The sequence below is a fragment of the Anolis sagrei genome, chromosome X (genome assembly GCF_037176765.1).
Source record: "Anolis sagrei isolate rAnoSag1 chromosome X, rAnoSag1.mat, whole genome shotgun sequence".
Classification (NCBI taxonomy): domain Eukaryota; kingdom Metazoa; phylum Chordata; class Lepidosauria; order Squamata; family Dactyloidae; genus Anolis; species Anolis sagrei.
In genome coordinates this window covers 29,040,393-29,061,547 of record NC_090034.1, presented here as the reverse complement: position 1 = coordinate 29,061,547, position 21,155 = coordinate 29,040,393, and the positions used below count along the sequence as shown (strand labels likewise).

General features: G+C 41.8%; 1 protein-coding gene across 2 annotated transcripts; it reads right to left on the bottom strand.

Annotated features, from left to right (window-relative positions):
• Positions 1 to 27: 27 nt before the first annotated feature.
• LOC132781738 (cyclic AMP-responsive element-binding protein 3-like protein 3) lies at positions 28 to 20,408 on the bottom strand. 2 transcript variants are annotated; one of them, XM_060786159.2, is made up of 10 exons: positions 20,300 to 20,408; positions 18,155 to 18,273; positions 17,320 to 17,581; positions 11,850 to 11,968; positions 6,416 to 6,553; positions 6,190 to 6,296; positions 5,065 to 5,133; positions 4,729 to 4,813; positions 4,549 to 4,645; positions 28 to 2,105 (listed from the first exon to the last, which is right to left on the bottom strand). In XM_060786159.2, the coding sequence occupies exons 2-10, from the start codon at positions 18,269 to 18,271 to the stop codon at positions 1,792 to 1,794; spliced, it is 1,308 nt and encodes a 435-aa protein (XP_060642142.2). In that variant the 5' UTR covers positions 18,272 to 18,273; positions 20,300 to 20,408; the 3' UTR covers positions 28 to 1,791. The 2 variants fall into 2 exon arrangements, with proteins under 2 accessions (XP_060642142.2, XP_060642143.2); XM_060786160.2 differs by lacking the exon at positions 5,065 to 5,133.
• Between the last annotated feature and the right edge of the window lie 747 nt (positions 20,409 to 21,155).

The window sequence follows — 21,155 nt, the reverse complement described above, 5'->3', positions numbered from 1 at the left end:
AAACACTGACACGGCAGACTGCAGGACTTGGATCACTGGTTTAGATTTTACACACAACACATTTAACATAAATCATTACATGGATGTTCTTCTTATATGGGATGTAGAAGAAGAAGAAACCTCTGAGTCAATATATTCTCTCCTATTAGTTCGTTAGACTGTTGCTTTTCTGAGCACATGGCAAGCCCGTTTTCTCCCAGTGAGCATGGAGAGAGATGAGATGTCAACTGTGAGTTAGATAATTAGGCCCCCTGTCAACTTTCCTATCTCAAAATTTAGTTCTTTCAATAAAGCCTTTAATAACATACAAAACTTGACTATGCTCCCAGATTGCTGAAGCTCAATGGCTCTACTGCCGGCACTAGAAGCTTCTCAACTGCTGCTGTTACTTTACTATTTTTGAATGCTTTTTCCTTTTTTGCAAATCATACCCAACAAGAATAAAAGCCGCTCCTTTTGTCTAAGAGCTTTGCCTACTTTCCTATTTTGTCATGTAGCCCTCTGAATAGTCTTTTCAAGCTTGACTTTGCTCCTGTAAATTGCTGAAGCTCAATGGCTCTACTGCTGGCAATAGAAGCTTCTGATCTGCTAATCTGCCTCTTATGAACCTGGAGCGAGACGAGATGTTTGCTGCAGAAGGCTAGATTGTGAGATAGGCCTTAGCTGCCCTGTCTAGAAATGGAATTCTTTGAATAAAGTCTCCTGTAAATGGCTGAAGCTCAGAGGCTCTACTGCTGACACTATGAACTTCTGAGCTGAAGAGCTGCCTCCTGTGAGCCTGGAGAGGCAAGATGTCTGCTTCAGAGAGCTAGATTGTGAGGAAGCGAGGCCTTAACTTCCCCGTATGGAAATGTAGTTCTAATAATGTATCCTGCAAATTGCTGGAGCTTAGTGACTCTACTGCTGGCAATACAAGCTTCTGTTCTGCTAACTGCCTCTTTTGTCCTCTTGTGAGCCTGGAGAGAGGACATATGTCTGCTTCAGAGAGATAGTGAGATAGCTAGGCCTTTACTTCCCTTTCAATACAGTCTTCTATAACTTCTAAAGCTTGACTCTCCTCCTGTAAATGGCTGAAGCCCAATGATTCTACTGATGGCTCTAGAAACTTCTGATCTGCTAAATGGCCACTTATGTTCTACCGTGAGCATGGAGAGAGGCAAGATGCCTCCAGGGAGAGTGAGATAGTGAGATAGCTAGGCCTTAACTTCCCTATATGGAAATATAGTTTTTTCAATAAAATCTCCTGTAAATGGCTAGAGCTCAAAGGCTCTACTGCTGCACTGCCTCTTTCCTTCTCCTGTGAGCATGGAGAGAGATAAGATATCTCCAGAGAGAGAGAGAGAGAGAGAGAGAGATTGACTTCACTCCTGAAATTGCTGAAGCTCAATGGCTCTACTGCTGGCACTAGAAGTTTCTGATTGGCTGCACTGCCTCTTTTCTATTCCTGTGAACCCGGAGAGAGGCAAAATGTCTCCTTCAGAGAGCTAGATATTTTGATAGCTAAGCCTTAACTTTCCTATATAGAAATGTAGTTCTTTCAATAAAGTCTTCTATAACTTCTAAAACTTGACTTTGCTCCTGAAATTGCTAAAGCTCAATAGCTCTACTGCTGGCAACAAAAGCTGAACTGTGGAACTACTGCAATGGTAGATGATATACAACCCTAGGCTTCTACGACTCACTTTTGGGATGGGTGGCTTTCCCTCCTTGCAAATATATACACACCCTGACTGCCTCCCTCCCCAAATCTCATCAAAGTCCCCAGAGAGAAAGAAAAAGGGGGGAGGGGGGTTACAGCTCTTCAACCGGTTCTAGGATGATCTTCCCAGAGGCATTGGGCTCCGTCCAGGCCACAGCTGCCACACTGTGCCCCTCGAAGTCTGCCCGGCTCTCCTTGGAGATGGTGCCATTGCCCAGAGCCACCACTCCGCTCTTCCGGAGCCGTGAGAAGAAGGGGCTCTCTTCTGGGGGGCCTTCCTGGGCGTATTCAGTCCAGAGGGGAGGCTGCAGCGACTTCTTCTCTGGCTCTTGGTCTGTTGCTGGGCCCTTGTCCAGGGAGAAGGCCACTCTGGATGAAGCATCATCGTGGAGTGACCTGGAGAAGACTGCAAGGGAAGGAGTGTCACCATTGTGTTGGGCGGTAACCATCTAGTCCCACCTAACAGAACCAAGTGGCGTTTTTCCAGTTTTTCCAGTGCTATCCTAGGGCTGAGTTTTGGAACCAAGCTTTGCTTTGTGTTGTCGAAGGCTTTCATGGCCGGAACCACTGAATTGCTGTGAGTTTTCCAGGCTGTCTGGCCATGTTCCAGAAGCATTCTCTCCTGACATTTCGACCACATCTATGGCAGGCATCCTCAGAGGTTGTGAGGTCTGTTGAAAACTGGGCAGGTGGGGTTTATATATCTGTGGAATGATGTCCAGCATGGGAGAAAGAACTCTTGTCTGCTTGAGGAAAGTGTGAATGTTGCAATTGGCCAGCTTGATTAGCATTGAATAGCCTTGCAGCTTCTAAGCCTGGTTGTTTCCTGCCTGGAAGAATCCTTAGCTGGGAAGTATTAACTGGCAATTTGATTGTTTCCTGTTTGGAATTCCCCTGTTTTCTGAGTTTTGCTCTTTATTTACTCTCCTGGTTTTGGAGGTTTTCAATACTGGGAGCCAGATTGTGTTTGTTTTCATGGTTTCCTCCAGTCTGTTGAAATTGTCCACGTGCTTATGGATTTCAGTGCCTTCTCTGTATACTCTGACATGGTAGTTGTGAGAGTGGTCCAGCATTTCTGTGTTCTCCAATAATAATGTGTTCAATAATGTCCAGGGTGGGAGTTCTTTTTCTCCTTAATGGCTCACCATTTGGAGCCATGGAGAAAAATAACTTACAAGTTCCTGGACCACCTCAACAGCATCCACCCAGACATCCAAAAGGAAAATGAACCATCACCCAAGTAAAAAAAGAAGCACAATTAAAGCCCTGGCAGGCTGTGCAAAAAAGAATCTGAGAAGCCCACCTCCTCCAAGGTGAATGGAACCACCTAAACTGGGCTCTATAGGCCAATGGAGACTCCACCACAAACATCAGAAGAGCTGCAAGACCGAGAACAAGCCACAAGAGTCAAGACAAAGATCCACCCAGAGGAAAAGTGTTCTTGCCATACATCAGGGGAAGCTGATGAAGAAACGCAACCTTCAAATAATCTAGAGACCCACTAAGAAAATCCAACAAATGCTCTGTTCAGCAAGGGACAAGAGGGATCCTCTCACCTTTGCAGGAGTCTAGCATATACCATGCAACTGTGGACAAGTCTCCATAGGGACCCCCAAAACGCAGCAGCATTGCCCAGACACAAATCAAGGAGCATGAAAGGCACTGCAGACTAATACAACCAGAGAAGTCATCCATAGAAGAGAACCAACCTGGACACAGCATATTATTGGAGAACACAGAAATGCTGAAACACTGTAACAACCACCATGTCAGACTACACAGAGAAGCCACTGAAATCCAGAAGCATGTGGACAATTTCAACAGACAGGAGGAAATCATGAAAATAAATGCATGCTGATTACCAGTACTGAAAAACTCAAAAATAAGGACAGTAAATAAAGAGCAACACTCAAAAAATTCCAGACAATCAAATTGCCAGTTAATACCTCCCAACAAAGGATTCCCCCAGGCAGGAAGCAGCCATGCTTTGAAGCTGCAAAGCTATTCAATGCTAACCACAGTGCCTAATGGCAACATTCACACTTTCCTTAAGCAGACAAAAGTTTTTTATCTCACCCTGGACATTCCACAGATATATAAGCCTCACTTGCCTAGTTTTCAACACACCTCACAACCTCTAAGGATGCCTGCCATAGATGTGGGCAAAACGTCAGGAGATAATGCTTCTGAAACATGGCCAGGCAGCCCGGAAAGCTCACAGCAACCCAAGCTATACTTTGTGTCAGACTGGTCAGGATTAGTGTATTTACTCGGATCTAATGCTCCTTAATGGCTTCGAATAATAATGATGATAATTATATAACAACAACAACACATTTTACTGCTTGCCCAAAATGGCAGTTCTCCAAGACACTTAGCATTGTGGGGAATAGCACTCAGCACCTTGGAGAGCTCCATAAAGGCTAATAATAATAATAATATAATAATTATTATCAAATAATGATATAATAATAATAATAATAATAATAATATAAATCTGGATTTGCCAGCCTACATCAATCAGGATTTTTTTTTAATTTAATTGTTTTGTATTTTAACTTTTATACTCCTAAAAGATCTGTAGAGGCTTTGAAGCAGAGACTGGATGGCCATCTGTCAAGAGGGATTTTGTTTTTCCTTAATCGATGAAGAGGTTGGACTGGATGATATGTGGGATCTCTTCCAACTCTAGGATTCAATGATTCTATAGATATTTCATAAACCCGCTAATGTCTATGAAGCTGGACAGCCAACTGTCAGGAGGGATCAGATGGTATCTTAGCAGGAAGGGGTTGGACCAGTTGGATGACCTTTAGGGTCCCTCCCCAGCTCTCTGGCTTGGTGCTCACCTCTCACCGGTAGGAAGTCTCCTCCAGCCTGTGCTTCCTTGCGGTTGAAGGCGCTGAAGGAGGGAAAGATGATCAGGGCGAAGGACAGAAGCAGGACCTGCAAAGGGAGGGAAAGAGCAGGGTCAAGCACCCCCTTTTTCAAACAAGGGGAAAAGGCCTCTCCACAGCATCGCCACTCACCGCAATGCAAGTGCTGGTCTGAGCTGCCTTGCTGCTGGAATGCATCACCAGGCCCTGAAGCTTCTTCAGCTGCTGGAGGAGGGACCTGTGGGCCAGAGGAGATAGGAAACCCTCCGATTACATGTCCAACTTATTATTATTATTATTACTATTACTATTATTATTATTACTAAATGCATCCGTCCGACTATCAATCTTAACTGGGGCTTATTTTGGAGGTAGGGCATATATTATGAGCAGCATGCTAGGGCTTATTTTACGGTTAGGTCTTATTTACATGCCCCACCATCCAATCGAAAGAAAGGGGTATCCCACAATGCCCTGGGTAGGACTTACAGGTTCTGCTTCTCCAGATGGACCACTTTCCTTTGCAGCTCCTGATTCTGGGCTGTGCAGGCAGACATCCTGGAAGGAGAGTGGAAGGGGAGGTGTGCTTGGGCTCGTTCATGTCCTGGACAAGTTTGTAGTCCTCATTATAATAATAACAAAACTTTATTTATGTACCGCTCCATCTCCCCGAGGGGACTCAGAGCAGTTCCTTGAGGACTTAAGACGCAGATCAATTAGCTTTTCTCTCATTGGCAGATGAATTAAGATTTCCCTCTGTCTGCCTGTCATTCTGTTCTCTCCTCCCATTTGTTTGTTAGCCTGACACGCCCCTTTTTATTCAAATCCATCTAGTCTCTCCTCTCCCCTGACATTTCGAAGGGACCCCCCCCCCCTTTTTTTCTTCTTCAAATCCCTCTCTATTCTCTCCTCCTATCCCCTGACACTTTTCAGGGACATGCCCCTTTTTATTCAAACCTCTCTCTCTCTCCTCTCCTCCAATTCCCTTCTTCTTGTTAGACTGACACTTCTCTAGGACATGTCCCGTTTTTTAAGCACATGCCAAGTCTACTTTCCATCCTGAGTATTTGCACCCCTTAGTTAGAACCCAAGGGGCCACCCAGTCTAGGCAGAAAAGGCACAATCAAAGCCCTCCCAACAGATGGCCACCCAGCCTCAGTTTAATAATAATAATAATAATAATAATAATAATAAGCCTTAAATGATAAATTAACAATGGAAATGAGGGTATTCAGAGGGGAAATTAACAGATCAGATTTTGAGGTATACTGGTCAGTCTTCATTAAATATGCCTTAGAGAGCGAAAATGGAAAACAACAGAATTTTGTTGGTCAGGAATTTTGGATATGACATTTGATTAATGGTTGATTTATAAATACAGGGTGAAGGAAAGGATACTTGTTCAGGCCTTGGTGGTGGGGTTATGTGTTTGTAAAATGTTCACTGTTTTGTGTTTTGTTTACACTGTAAATTGTTATTGTATGTAAATAAAATCTATTAAATAATAATAATAATAATAATAATGAATAAATCTATTATTATTATTATTAGGTAATCTATTGTTGTTATTATTATTATTATTATTATTATTATTATTATTATTATTATTCTAACCGGCTCTCTAAACCGTCGATGTATTCTTTCTTCTTCTTCCGACTCTCCTGTGCTGACTGCTTGTTCCGGATCTTCCTGCGGATCTTCTTCAGGATCCGCTCTTCATACTAGCACAAAGGGAACAACCTGTTAGGACCACATCTTTCGAGGTGGGTTTAGCCTTCAAAGGATGGAGCCTTGGGGCTGACTTTCAATAGGGAAGCTGTGGGGTGGACACCCTGCTTACCTTGGTGAGGGGCAGCTGGGAGGGCAGTGCCACACCCTCCTTGGCCAGCAGCTTCCGCTCGTCCTCTGTCAGCACCAGTTCCTGGGGCATCGCACAGCCACTTTGCCTTGCCACTGATGCGGTCAGAGCCTGCGGATGCTGAACACATCGCAAGAGCGTTATGATATATTTTAATTTTTTATGTACAGTATTTATTTTCCTCCCTTCTCACCCCGAAGGGGACTCAGGGCAGATCACAGAATACACATATGCAGCAAACATTTAATACAAGGACATGACAGACAATTGTACATAGATAAGGGTATATACAAGCTTTTCCCATCTTCGACATCTTGGAGGCTTGTGCTTGGTTCTGCCCGGGGGGGGGGGGGGGGGGAGTGGTGGTGGTGCTGTCACTCCATCTTTCCTGCTAAAGAGCTTTGTTCGTAAACTTCCTCCTTGATCAAATTGCCGGCATTTTCTGGCATTTCCTTATGGGTGCCTTAAATACCTCCCTGTTTTTAAGCAGTACCTATTTATCTACTCACAATTTTACTTTCAAACTGCTAGGTAGGCAGACGCTGGGATAAAGGCTAGGAGCTCACCCCAGGCTTCAAACTGTCAACCTTTCGATTGGCAAGATTTACTGTAGCTGGTGGCTAACCTGCTGCGCTAAAGCCCGATGGAAGTATCATCGAGCCAGAAGAAAAGGCAAGTAATAAATAAAATTATATTATTATTATTATATAATATTTCTTATTATTTTTATTATTACTTACTAATATTATTTTATTATTTTAATAATTACTTATTATTTTATAATCAGTAATAGTATTTTATTAGTATTAGTATTGCTTTATTATTATAGTAGTAGTAGTATTTCTTTAGTAGTCATAATAATCTATTATATTATTCATATTACTACCCTGCCACGCGTTGCTGTGGCACACATGGGAGTCCTGTATGCCATGTTTGGTTCAATTCCATCATTGGTGGAGTTCAGAATGCTCTTTGATTGTAGGTGAACTATAAATCCCAGTAACTACAACTCCCAAATGTCAAGGTCTATTTCCCCCAAACTCCATCTGTGTTCATATTTGGGCATATGGAATATTCGTGCCAAGTTTGGTCTAGACCCATCATTGTTTGAGTCCACAGTGCTCTCTGGATGTGGGTGAACTACAACTCCCTAACTCAAGGTCAATGTCCACCAAACCCTTCTAGTGTTTTCTGTTGGTCATGGGAGTCATGTATGCCACGTTTGGTTCAATTCCATTGTTGGTGGAGTTCAGAATGCTCTTTGATCGTAAGTGAACTATAACTCCCAGCAACTACAACTCCCAAGTGTCAAGGTTATTTTCCCCAAGCTCCACCAGTGTTCACATTTGGGCATACTGAGTATTTGTGCCAAGTTTGGTCCAGATCCATCATTGTTTAAGTCCACAGTGATCTCTGGATGTAGGTGAACTACAACTCCAAAACCAAAGGACACTGCCCAGCAAACCCTTCCAGTATTTTCTGTTGGTCATGGGAGAACTGTGTGCCAAGTTTGGTCCAATTCTATTATTAGTGGAGTTCAGAATGCTCTTTGATTGTAGGTGAACTATAAATCCCATCAACTACAATTCCCAAATGACCAAAATCAATTTTTTGAGTGAAGGACATACATTGGGTTGTTAGGTGTCTCATGTCCAAATTTGGTGTCAATTCGCCAGTGGTTTTTGAGTTCTGTTAATCCCACAAACGAACATTACATTTTTATTTATATAGATTATATTTCTATTATTATTATATTATTAGTACATTAGTAGTGGTAATCATATTTATTATATAATAATATTCTTATTTGTTCTATTATTATTGCTGTATTATTTTTATTATGTTACTATTTTTGTTATTTTATTATTATTGCTTATTAATATTATTCTTTTAATGATTATTAGTATTCATAGTAGTATTATATTAGTAGTAGTAGTATTAGTGTATTATATTATAATTATATTTATATTATCATTCTTAGTATATTAGTAGTAGTATTAGCACTATTATTATTATTTGTTATATTATTATTATTATTATTATTATTATTATTATTATTATTGGGCCCTTGGAGAACATGAGACCAGGGCTTTCCCCAATTATAGAGCAGAGCTTTCCAAACTGTATGTCACCCATAGGCCCTAGGTGTGTCCTACGAAAAAGGCTCCCTGTCCTCTATTCCAACCCCCTTCAGCCAGGCACCAACAAATCACCATCAAAGCCCCCCTGACAGATGTTCATTCAGCCTCATAACAAGTTCATGGAGAAATAGGGCTATAGAATCTCTCAAATTTGATGCATAAGCAAACTTTAGCCTTCTCTTCCAGATTTCCTCCCATTCCTCTTTTCTTATCTTTCTTCGTATATTTTCGTTCCATCTTTTCATGTAATTTTTCTCTTCTTTTGGTTCCATATACCATTCTAATAATTTCTTGTATACCTTTGTTATTAATTTCTTCTCCGTTTCCATAATTTTGTCCCAAAATCCTTTTCCTTGTGCAGCCAGGTTATTTTCTTATCTATGGTGTTTAATTCATGTTGCTCTTTTATTACCAATTCTCCTTGTTTGTTTTTCAATATTTCTTTATAGTCTGGCCAATCATTCCACCCCATGCATCTCCTCTGTCCCGCCTCTAAGGGTGATATCCATAGTGGTCTTTTACTGTACATTTTTGTCTTATATTTCTCCCATATGTTTAGGATTGCTGATCTTGTTAAGTGGTTTCTGAAATTTTTTTCTTTGTCTTTCCCTTTATACCAAATATAAAGGTGCCACCCCCCTCCCCAAACTAAGGTCTATTCCCTCCAAAATGGGTCAAAATGTCACAAAGGTGGTATATGACCCCGAAAAAATTGGGAAAAATATATAACAATACAAGCACGACATGTTGGAAATGTAGAAAAAAAGAAGGTTCATATTACCACATGTGGTGGACTTGTGATAAAGCAAAAGAATATTGGACGATAATACAAAAAGAAATTCAAAATATGTTAAAGATGCAAGTACCACTGAAACCAGAGCTATTTTTATTAGGAATATACAATAGGAATTTGGAAAAAGATAAAGATAAAATTCTATTCTTAGCCCTAACTGCTGCAAGAATGTGCTTTGCCAGAAAATGGAAACAAGAAGAGATACCAAAAAAGGAAGACTGGATAATAAAAATGTTAGAAATTAGAAATCTGGATAGGCTTACATTCCTACTATTGAAAAACAAAGAAATAAGAAGAAAAGAAACAGACTGGAAAGAAGTTACCGAATATTTAAGAGAGAAAAAAAGAAAAGAAATTGTGATTTGAAAGGGACAAATAGAGACTGTAACGCAATAAGAAGAGGGAAAGAAGGAAACGAAAAAGTAAAAAAATAAAGAAATATTAAAAGACAGCTGACCATCCAGCCTCTGTTTAATAACTATCAAAGTGATACACTGTTCCAGTGCAGATACTGCTATAAATTTATCATATATCTATACGCATAATAAAAGTGAATATATATGTGTGTATGTGGCTGGGGTGCCCACTTACACCTACAAGTTCCTGCCTCCACAAACAGTTACAGCTCCCACTACTTAGGAGACGCCAATGCCCTCCCTCCAATGACATTGCAGGTTATAGTGAGCGCCATGAACATGCCCAAGAGCCCTGCCAATGTCCTCCACAAACACCATACTTCCCACCACCAAGTGAAGGCTTTCATACAGGGACCATTTCACCCTAGATTTCATGTGTTTCCTTCACCACAGACATCCCAGTGTTTCTGACCCTATCCATTGGTGTGGAATTTGCATAGAATCATAGAATCAAAGAGTTGGAAGAGACCTCATGGGCCATCCAGTCCAACCCCCTGCCAAGAAGCAGGAATATTGCATTCAAATCACCTCTGCCAGATGGCCATCCAGCCTCTGTTTAAAAGCTTCCAAAGAAGGAGCCTCCACCACACTCCAGGGCAGAGAGTTCCACTGCTGAACGGCTCTCACAGTCAGGAAGTTCTTCCTCGTGTTCAGATGGAATCTCCTCTCTTGTAGTTTGAAGCCATTGTTCCGCGTCCTAGTCTCCAGGGAAGCAGAAAACAAGCTTGCTCCCTCCTCCCTGTGGCTTCCTCTCACATATTTATACATGGCTATCATATCTCCTCTCAGCCTTCTCTTCTTCAGGCTAAACATGCCCAGCTCCTTAAGCCGCTCCTCATAGGGCTTGTTCTCCAGACCCTTGATCATTTTAGTTGCCCTCCTCTGGACACATTCCAGCTTGTCAATCTCTCTCTTGAATTGTGGTGCCCAGAATTGGACACAATATTCCAGGTGTGGTCTAACCAAAGCGGAATAGAGGGGTAGCATGACTTCCTTAGATCTAGACACTATGCTCCTATTGATGCAGGCCAAAATCCCATTGGCTTTTTTTTTTGCCACCACATCACATTGTTGGCTCATGTTTAACTTGTTGTCCACGAGGACTCCAAGATCTTTTTCGCTCTTTTTCTCGAGCCAGGCATTGTCCCCCATTCTGTATCTTTGCATTTCGTTTTTCCTGCCAAAGTGGAGTATCTTGCATTTGTCACTGTTGAACTTCATTTTGTTAGTTTTGGCCCATCTCTCTAATCTGTCAAGATCATTTTGAATCCTGCTCCTGTCCTCTGGAGTATTGGCTATCCTTCCCAATTTGGTGTCGTCTGCAAACTTGATGAACATGCCTTCTTGCCCTTCATCTAAGTCATTAATAAAGATGTTGAACAGGACCGGGCCCAGGACGGAACCCTGCGGCACTCCGCTCGTCACTTCTTTCCAGGATGAAGAGGAAGCATTGTTGAGCACACTCTGGGTTTGTCCATTTAACCAATTACTGATCCACCTCACCGTAGTTTTGCCTAGCCCACATTGGACTAGTTTGTTTGCCAGAAGGTCATGGGGGACCTTGTCGAAGGCCTTACTGAAATCCAGGTACGCATGACTCCACCCACTGCCTCTCCCTTAGCTCTTTCCTACTCTTTTCTATGGCACACAGCAAACAGAGGAATTGATCAGCAACTGAACATACTAGAGAGGTTGGGGAAACTGTGACCTCCACCAATGATGGACCTGGACTAAACTTGGCACACAGAATCCCCATGACTAAGCTATGGTGAGTCAGTCCTCAACCTACTGGAGGGGTTTGAGAGGACTGACTCACCATAGTGGGAGCTGAAGTTTACCCTACAGCTAGAGAGTACACTTTTATTATGTGTATAGATAGATGATGCATCGAGAGCAAACTTGCCCAACATAACAGACTTTAAGTAATGATGGCAGGATGCGAGTTATAGTTCACCCACAACCTTATGCATTTTGTACAATTGAAAAAAAGTCTTCTTAAAAATAACCCAGGAAACGCAATATTGTAATAATTATTATTTGACCCTTGGACAGAAAACAATGCTCACCATTTCGCAGGTGTTTGACAGAAGGAGGTCTTTGATGGTCAAGGTGCAGGAAGGCGAATCCAAAATAGAAGTAACCAGTTCTTGCCTTTCCTCCGGATAAAACCCTGCGTCCCACATACCTGCCAAGAAAAGGAAAGGGAAAGCATCCTGAAGCACATTCAAATATGGGATCTAGATCTATTTGCATGTCTCTTATTATTACTATTATGTTTATTTATACCCCGCTTTTTCTCTCCACGAGGAGACTCAAAGCGGTCTACTTTCATCTATGTATTTTATTGCATACAAGGCCTCGAGCCATTAGGAATGTTATTGTTATTATTATTAATAATAATAATAATAACAATAAGAATAATTCTGGCTCCCTGTGATTAAAGGAGCCAGAATAAATTAGAAAAAGTACCTCTGAATGATACAGCTGATTTTATATCATCATCTTCATCACTACCACTACTAAATGTACATGTAATTTTCCAGTGGTTTTAATAGTTAACCTGATAATTATTATATACTATATTTGCTACTGCATTTCTTCCATTGTAAGACCCCATGAATGATAAGACACACCTTAATTTCAGAACCAACAACAAAAATACATAAGATCCCCCTATGATTTATTATTATATTATATTTAATAGCATTTATTATTATTATTGAATAGTATTTATGCTGCAAATTTAATAGTATTTATGCTGCTTGCTCCATCAATGTTTAACATTTACACAAATGACCAGCCACTGCCAGAAGGGACAGAGAGTTTAATCTATACTGACGATGGTGCCATCACCGCCCAAGCAGGGAGCTTTGAAATGGCTGAACAGAATGTCTCCAAAGCGTTAGGTGCTCTTACTGTCTATTACAGGAAAAACCAGCTGATTCCTAATCCATCTAAAACGCAGACGTGTGCTTTTCACCTTAAGAACAGACAAGCATCTCAAGCTCTGAGGATTACCTGGGAAGGAATCACACTGGAGCATTGCAGCACACCCAAACACCTGGGAGTCACTCTGGACCATGCTCTGACTTACAAGAAGCACTGTTTGATTATCATGTAAAAAGTGGGTGCTAGAAATAACATCATTCGAAAGCTGACTAGCACAACCTGGGGATCACAACTGGACACAGTGGACGTGGCTCTTCATGAGACATGCTGCGTTATCACAGGATGTCTATGACCAACACTGCTGGAGAAATTATACTGTTTAGCTGGTATTGCACCAACTGACATTCGCTGGGTAGTAGCAGCCAGTAATCAAAGGACCAAGGCATGACATCTCTGGTCCATCCTCTGTTCAGATATCAGCCAACATGCCAAGGCCTTTCTAAGATCTACAGAGATACTTGCAGGAACAGTTCAGCAAGCGAGAGTCCAAAAGTGGCAGGCAAAAACCTGGAACCTCAATCAGTGGCTGAAACTGGTTGAGGGACTCCCTCTTGGGCACACAGAAGGTTGGGTTTCTTGGAAGACGCTGAACAGATTGCGCTTTGGCACCACAAGATGTACTGCCAATCTTAAGAAATGGGGCTACAAAGCGCTGTCCACGACATGCAAGTGCGGAGAAGAGCAAACCCCAGACCACCTACTACAATGCAGCCTGAGCCCTGCCACATGCACAATGGAGGACTTTCTCACAGCAACACCAGAGACACTCAAAAGGGCCAGCTTCTGGACATATAGCATAATGCCAAGTTTTAAACTTTGTTTGTGCTGTTAAATACATTACAACTGTACCCTAAATTAGCTTCTGACACAATAAATAAATAGTTTTTATAATTATTATCGTATTTCTTTCATTGTAAGACACCATCGACAATAAGAGGTGCCCTAATTTTTGTATCAACAACAAAAATACATAAGATACACCTGTGATTATGATTATCTTTTATATTATATTTAATAGTATTTATTTTTAATTAATATTATTTAATAGTATTTATTATTACCATGTTTCTTTCATTGATGCCACTGATGGTAAGGGGTGCCTTAATTTCAGCTCCGCTGCCATCAAAAATACATAAGATACACCTGTAATTTATTATTATGATATTTTATATTATACTTAATAGCATTTATTATTTAGTAGTATTTATTACTGTCATATCTCTTCCAATGTATAATGCCACTGATGGTAAAATGTACATAAGATACATTTATGATTTATTATTATTATATTTTATATTTTATATTTTATTTAATATTTAATGCTATAACATTGTTGTTATTATTATTTAGTAGTATTTTTCATTACTGTATTCCTTCCATTGTAAGGCACCATTGATGGTAAGATGCACCCTAAGTTTTGTACCAACAATGGCAGAAATACATAAGATACACCTGCATGTCGCACACTAGGTCAGGAAGACCTTTTCACCCAGCATCAAACAGAGTCCAGTAGTAGCTAACTACAGAAGTTTATTTACAAAGGACATATACAAAAGGGAAAACGGGCATTTCCCAAAAGGTAGTAGAAAAGGTGCTATAAAATAACAATAGTCCAAAGATTGTAATGTCCATGAAATCCAAAATAGCCAGATACATGAAATTCACAACAGCAAGGTACATGAAATCCAAGAAGACAGAAAGACAAAACCCCATTCAGGAATGTAGGCAAACTTGAGAGCTTGTCATGAACTTGATTTTAAGTTGAAGTTGTCTGTTCTAAAGAGCCCAAACAGCACCTAATTTAAGGACTTTCCCCGGGATTCTTTCTAACCTTCTAATTAACCTTTCCTTAGTTCTCTCCAAACGGAGACCTAATCTCATATCATGGGGCAACTCCCCATTTTCTGATGCCTGAGAAGGCCAGGAAGACCGATTCTCAAGAGAAACATCCTCTGTCTTTTTTGCAGCTGTCAGCCCTGGCCTGTCTCCAGAGGCGGCCGTAGGTAATTTTCAACGGTAAGCAAACAGTATTTTGCCCCCCCCCCCCCCAAATCACGGATATATATTTTCTGTTTGTCGTGGGAGTTCTGTGTGCCATATTTGGTTCAATTCCGTCATTGGTGGAGTTCAGAATGCTCTTTGATTGTAGGTAAACTATACATCCCAGTAACTACAACTTGCATATGTCAAGGTCTATTTCCCCCCAAGAGTGCCTCAAGAGCGCCCCTGGGCAAAATCAACTATACTGCAAATGCTTACTTTGCGTAATGGGTTGAGCCGCCCCTGCCTGTCTCTGTGATCTACGGCATGCGTTTCTGTCTGTGACTCAGCCTTAGCAACAGACACAGTGAAAATCTCACCCTCTGAATCAGAATCCTTAACATCCCCAGCATCCTGTTGCTGAGCCCCAACACTGTGATTCTGATGCAGTTTGAACTGGATTATAATGGTTGGTATAGACTCATATCATGCAGAGTGAGCTGCATTGAACTGGCATCTGCACTGCCAAATTATCCAGTTCAGTGGGGATCTATTTATTTATTTATTTATCGTGTCAGGGGCAATCAGACAATTGTATTACATTTCTAACAGAACAAAAAAACAAACAGACAAAAACACAAAGTTTGCAAGCTTGGTAGTTGATTAAATGTCCTTTGACCAGTATCTGGCCACTTGGAGTGCCTGTGGTGTTGCCGCAAGGAGGTCCTCCATTGTGCATGTGGCAGGGCCCAGGTTGCATTGCAGCAGGTGGTCAGTAGTTTGCTCTTCTCCACACTCACATGTCGTGGATTCCACTTTGTAGCTCCATTTCTTAAGGTTGGCTCTGCATCTCGTGGTGCCAGGGGGCAGTCTGTTCAGCGCCTTCCAAGTCGCCCAGTCTTCTGTGTGCCCAGGGGGGAGTCTCTCATTTGGTATCAGCCATTGGTTGAGGTTCTGGGTTTGAGCCTGCCACTTTTTGACTCTCGCTTGCTGAGGTGTTCCAGCAAGTGTTTCTGTAGATCTTAGAAAACTATTTCTTGATTTAAGTCGTTGACGTGCTGGCTGATACCCAAACAAGTGATGAGCTGGAGATGTCACTGCCTTGGTCCTTTCACTATTGGCTGCTACTTCCCAGTGAATGTCAGGTGGTGCAATACCGGCTAAACAGTGTAATTTCTCCAGTGGTGTAGGGCACAGGCACACCGTGATAATGCGGCATGTCTCATTAAGAGCCACATCTACTGTTTTAGTGTGGTGAGATGTGTTGCACACTGGGCATGCATACTCAGCAGCAGAGTAGCATAGTGCAAGGGCAGATGTCTTCACTGTGTCTGGTTGTGATCCCCAGGTTGTGCCAGTCAGCTTTTGTATGATATTGTTTCTAGCACCCACTTTTTGCTTGATGTTCAGGCAGTGCTTCTTGTATGTCAGAGCATGGTCCAGAGTGGCTCCCAGGTATTTGGGTGTGCTGCAATCCTCCAGTGGGATTCCTTCCCAGGTGATCCTCAGAGCTCGGGATGCTTGTTGGTTCTTAAAGTGAAAGGCACATGTCTGTGTTTTAGATGGATTAGGGATCAGCTGGTTTTCCCTGTAGTAGGCCGTAAGGGCACCTAGAGCTTCTGTTCTACCATCTCAGTGGAGATAATCTGCATTATATGAGTGTACACTGACCATAGTAATCCAGTTCAAACTGCATTGGAGTCACACGTGTATCTTATGTATCTTACGTATTTCTGTTGTTGGTACAAAACTTAGGGCATGTCTTACATTGATGGCGTCTTACAATGGAAGGAATATGGTAATAATAAATACTTCTAAATAATAATAATAATAATAATAATAATAATAATAATAGGTAAAGGTTTCCCCTTGACATTAAGTTTAGTTGTGTCTGACTCTGGTGTGTGTGTGTGTGTGTGCGCTCATCTCCTCTTCTAAGCCAAAGAACAGGCGTTGTCCGTAGACACCTCCAAGGTCATGAGGCCAGCATGACTCATGACTGCATGGAGCACCATTACCATCCCGCAGAATAGGTACCTACTGATCTACTCTCATTTGTATGGTTTCGAACTGCTAGGTTGGCAGAAGCTGGGGCTAACAGCAGGAGCTCACCCCGCTCCCTGGATTAGAACCAGTGACCTTTTGGTCAGCAAATTCAGAAGCTCAGTGGTTGAATCAGCTGCACCAGCGGGGAACCTCATAATAATAATACTATTACTATTATTGTTACTATAGTTTATATTATATTTCTTACTATAAATCTTATTGCTACATTTTTATTCTATTTAATAGTACTTATCATAATAATAACTATTAAAGAAAATATAAAATTATAATAAGAATAAATCACAGGTGTGTTGTATGTATTTTTGATGGTAGAGGTACTGAAATGAAGCTGTGTCTTAATTATGTCTTAGAAGTATGTCTTAGAATGGAAGAAATACAATATCTTTAGTACGTTGAAGATGGTTTTGAGCAAATGTTGAGTTTCTTCTGCCCGTTTCGGGATGCGCTGTGGAAACAGGATAGGCTGCCTGGATCGTCAATATACACAAAGAAAACCTCGGAAAGGGACCGAAATTCAGGCCCGGTCGGACAGACACTCACTGAACTCGATGGACACCTCGGAGGCTGGGTCTTTTGGAACCAGCACGGGCTGGAAAGGGTTGTTGTGGGCCCGGTCCCCACGTGGGCTTCTCTCAGAGCAGGGCCCCGGGCTGCTTCCACTGGGGACGCAATGTGGGGGGCTGTCCAAGTGGTCCGAGGGGGGGTCCTCCGAGATCCCGCTGTCGCTAACAGACGGAGACCAGCCAGGGGAGTCCAGCAGGGAGGCCAGGAACTCCACGTCCCCCTCTCCCTCAGCCAGGAGCTACAGGGGAGAGAACAAGTTCAGGGACACCTTCCCTTTTATGCAAATCCCCCTCTATCCTCTCCTCCAATCCCCTGATGCGTCTCAGGTACACGCCCCCTTTTATTCAAATCCCTCTCTCTCTCCTCTCCTTCTCTCCCCTGATATTTTTCAGGAATACGCCCACTTTTATGCAAATCCTTCTTTCTTCTCACCCTTGACACTTCTCAGGGACACGCCCACTTTTATTCAAATCCCTGTCTCTTCTTTCCTCCTATCCCCTGACACTTTTTAGGAACATGGCCACTTTTATTCACATCCCTCTCTCCTCTCCTCTCTTCCTTGACACTTTATGCAAATCCCTCCCCTCTCCCCTGACACTTCTCAGGGACCTGCCCCCTTTTATGGAAATCCCTCTCTATCCTCCCCTCTAATCCTGATAGTTCTCAGGGACACACTCCCTTTTATGCAAATACCTCTCTCCTCTCCTCCAATCCCCTTCTTCTTATCAGACTGAAACTTCTCAGGGACACCCCCCCCCCTTTTTTTAATTCCCCTTCTTTCTCCCTGTTGATGACACTAAAGAGAGCTCACGTGTTCGCCTGGTCCCATCCAAGGGGTCACGGAGGAGCCCATCTCCACACTGCGAAGGACGCCGTCCTGCCGGTCAAAGAGGAGGTCCAGCAGCTCCATGCCATCAATGGAGGCCATGGCTACAAGAGATGGAAGGAGACCAAAGAAGGGATGAGAAAGAGGGACAACAGTCTCATTACACAATCCAGTCATGCTGAGGGCCTAGGAAACAACAGGAAGCTGCCAAGGAAAGGACGGGAAGGAATACTTTCCCACAAATATCTTTGAGCTGCGGTGGGTTTGAATCTGTGAATGTCGAAACTGAGGATTCAGAGGGCTGACAGCATTCCTAGTATAGAGGGGAAACCTCCTTGGGTTTCATCCTGAAGGAACCATCCATGGTGCTGAGTACTATACATTTTTATGTGTGTGTATGCACACACATAATAAAAGTGAAAATATGTATGTGTGCGTGTGGCTGGGGTGTCCACTTATACAGACAAGCACCTACCTCCACAAACATCTCTAGCTCCCACTACTCAGGAGACATCAGTGGCCCTCTCTCCAATGACATTACAGGTTATAGCGAGCACCATGAGCATGTCCAAGAGCCCTGACAATGTCCTTCACAAACACCACACTGCCCACCACCCAAGTGAAAACTTTCATACGGAGACAATTTCATCCTAGATTTCATGTGTTTCCTCCACAACAAACATCCCAGTGTTTCTGACTCTATCCATTCGTGTAGAATTTGCATGACCCCGCCCCTGCCCCATTGCCTCTCCCTTAACCCTTTTCTATATGGTGTACAAGAAACAGAGGAATTGATCAGCAACCGAACATACTAGAGAGGTTTTGGGAGAATTCACCTTGATTTACAGGAGTTGTAGATCCTGTGATGTATAGTCCACCTGTAATCTAAGAGCACTCTGAACTCTACCAACGATGGACCTAGAACTATCTTGACGCACAGAACCCCCATGACCAACAAAAAATACTGGAGGTCTTTGGAGGGATTTGTAGGAGTTGTAGTTCACCTACATCCAGAGTGCACTATGAATCCAAACAAGGATGGATCTGGACCAAACTTGGCATGCATACCTCATATGCCCAAATTTGAATACTAAAGGGTTTTGAGGGGAATTGGCCTGGGCATTTTGGAGTTGTACATACTGGAATTTATAGTTCACCTGCAATTAATGAGCACTCTGAGCTCCACCAAAGCTGGAATTGAACCAAACTTGGTACACGGAGCTCCTGCGACCAGCAAAAAATGCTGGAGATATTCCCTTTCAGGCAGATTTCTCTCACTTCTTGTTGTCTCAAACCCATTTTTAACTGTGAGTTATTATTTATTTATTTATTTCTATCCCGTCTTATCACCCCGAGGGGACTCAGGGCAGTTTCCAACAGATACCGGAAAACATTCAATGCCGTGAGAAGCTGAACAAAGACAAAAATAACCAACCCCCCCCCCCCGCCCCAAATCCCAAAAACAAATCCACATCTATATAAAAAATAACACATTATACTACAATATTACTAGCAATATTATAAGTAATATATAATATACAATTATCATATTATATATTATTATATTGTACTATATTATTATATCACAATATATATAACACACTATCAGTACATTACACTATTAGTATTATATATTTATGTTATACAATATCATTAATTGTAGTGTATACGATATACAATATACTATATTTCAACATTATTAACATTACATACAATATACCAGCACTATTACATTACGATATTATTTTTATATTGTATATATTATTTTAATAATATATACAATATTATTATTTTGTATATATTTTGGGGCTCTCAGGTGATGTTGTAACTCAGGAAATGCCTTATTATATTATTATTATTATTATTATTATTATTATTATTATTATTATTATTGTGTATGTGTTCCCCACACTGCCTGAAGCCTTCTGACCTTTGCTATTCGGTTTACATTATTACTATCATTGCTATTGTTGTTATTATTATAATTATAATATTAGTATATTATTATTCTATATGTGCTCCACGCACTGCCTGAAGCCTTCTGACCTTTGGTCTTGGCTATACATGGATCGGTATCCCATAGCGTAAAGGGAAAAGGGGTCCCAATGGCATCCCTCCCCCAATACTCACATCCCTGGTCTCCTGTTGTCTCGTCAACTGCGATGGGTCCCTCTATTCTTCTGCTTCCCTCCTCTGCTCAGGCCAGAGCCTCTTTCGATGTGGCAAAGGTCAAAGTCTGAACTGGGGCGGGGGGGGGGGGGGAGGAAGGAATAAGTCAGGAACACAAAGCCCGCCCCCTTGCCCCTCTTGCCAATGGGCCACAGGCTAACAGGGAGTCTTTCCAACCGGGACACATTGAGTAACCATTTATTTCCATAGGCCTTATTTGTCCCAAGGGGGTTCAAAGTCCCCTTCCTTCGGGGCGAACTTTTGCCGACTTTCCCAGAAGCATTTCCCTTCCTTCTTTCCTGGGAACAAAACAACAAACGGCGATATCCCATCACAGCAGTGTGTCACATAAATATAACACTATAGTTTTTATTTAATATTATATATTTATAAATAATAAATAATAATACAATTATTATTATTTATGCATTATGTATTATTTTATTATTATATTCCTAATGATGACATAATAATAATGAATAAATAATATAATTTTGATCTTTTATTATAATAATCATATAAATATTAATAATATGTTGTTTTTGTTTCTGTTGTAAACCATCTTGAGTCCCAAACTGGGGATGAGAATGATAAGGCTAATAGAAGGGGGATGAACAGATTAGTAGATTCCCTAAACAGTCTTCCTCACTCTTGACCTACAACTCCTTCCTGATGGACTTATGTCTAATTACAGGTAGCATTGCACAATCTGGCGGCGCCATCCAGACTCCTGCATTGCCACGCCTTGGTCACAAGCCACTTTGCTCACTTGTCCCCACCTGCTCCACCTTGAACTCTGGATCTCAGGAAGGAGGAC

Coding starts and splice junctions, on each gene's coding strand:
- LOC132781738 (XM_060786159.2), bottom strand. CDS start 18,271: ATGGCCTCCATTGATGGCATGGAGCTGCTGGACCTCCTCTTTGACCGG. Junction 11,969..17,319: donor CGAGGTGTCCATCGAGTTCA/GTGAGTGTCTGT, acceptor TTTTCTTGGCAG/GTATGTGGGACGCAGGGTTT. Junction 4,646..4,728: donor AGACCAGCACTTGCATTGCG/GTGAGTGGCGAT, acceptor CTCCCTTTGCAG/GTCCTGCTTCTGTCCTTCGC.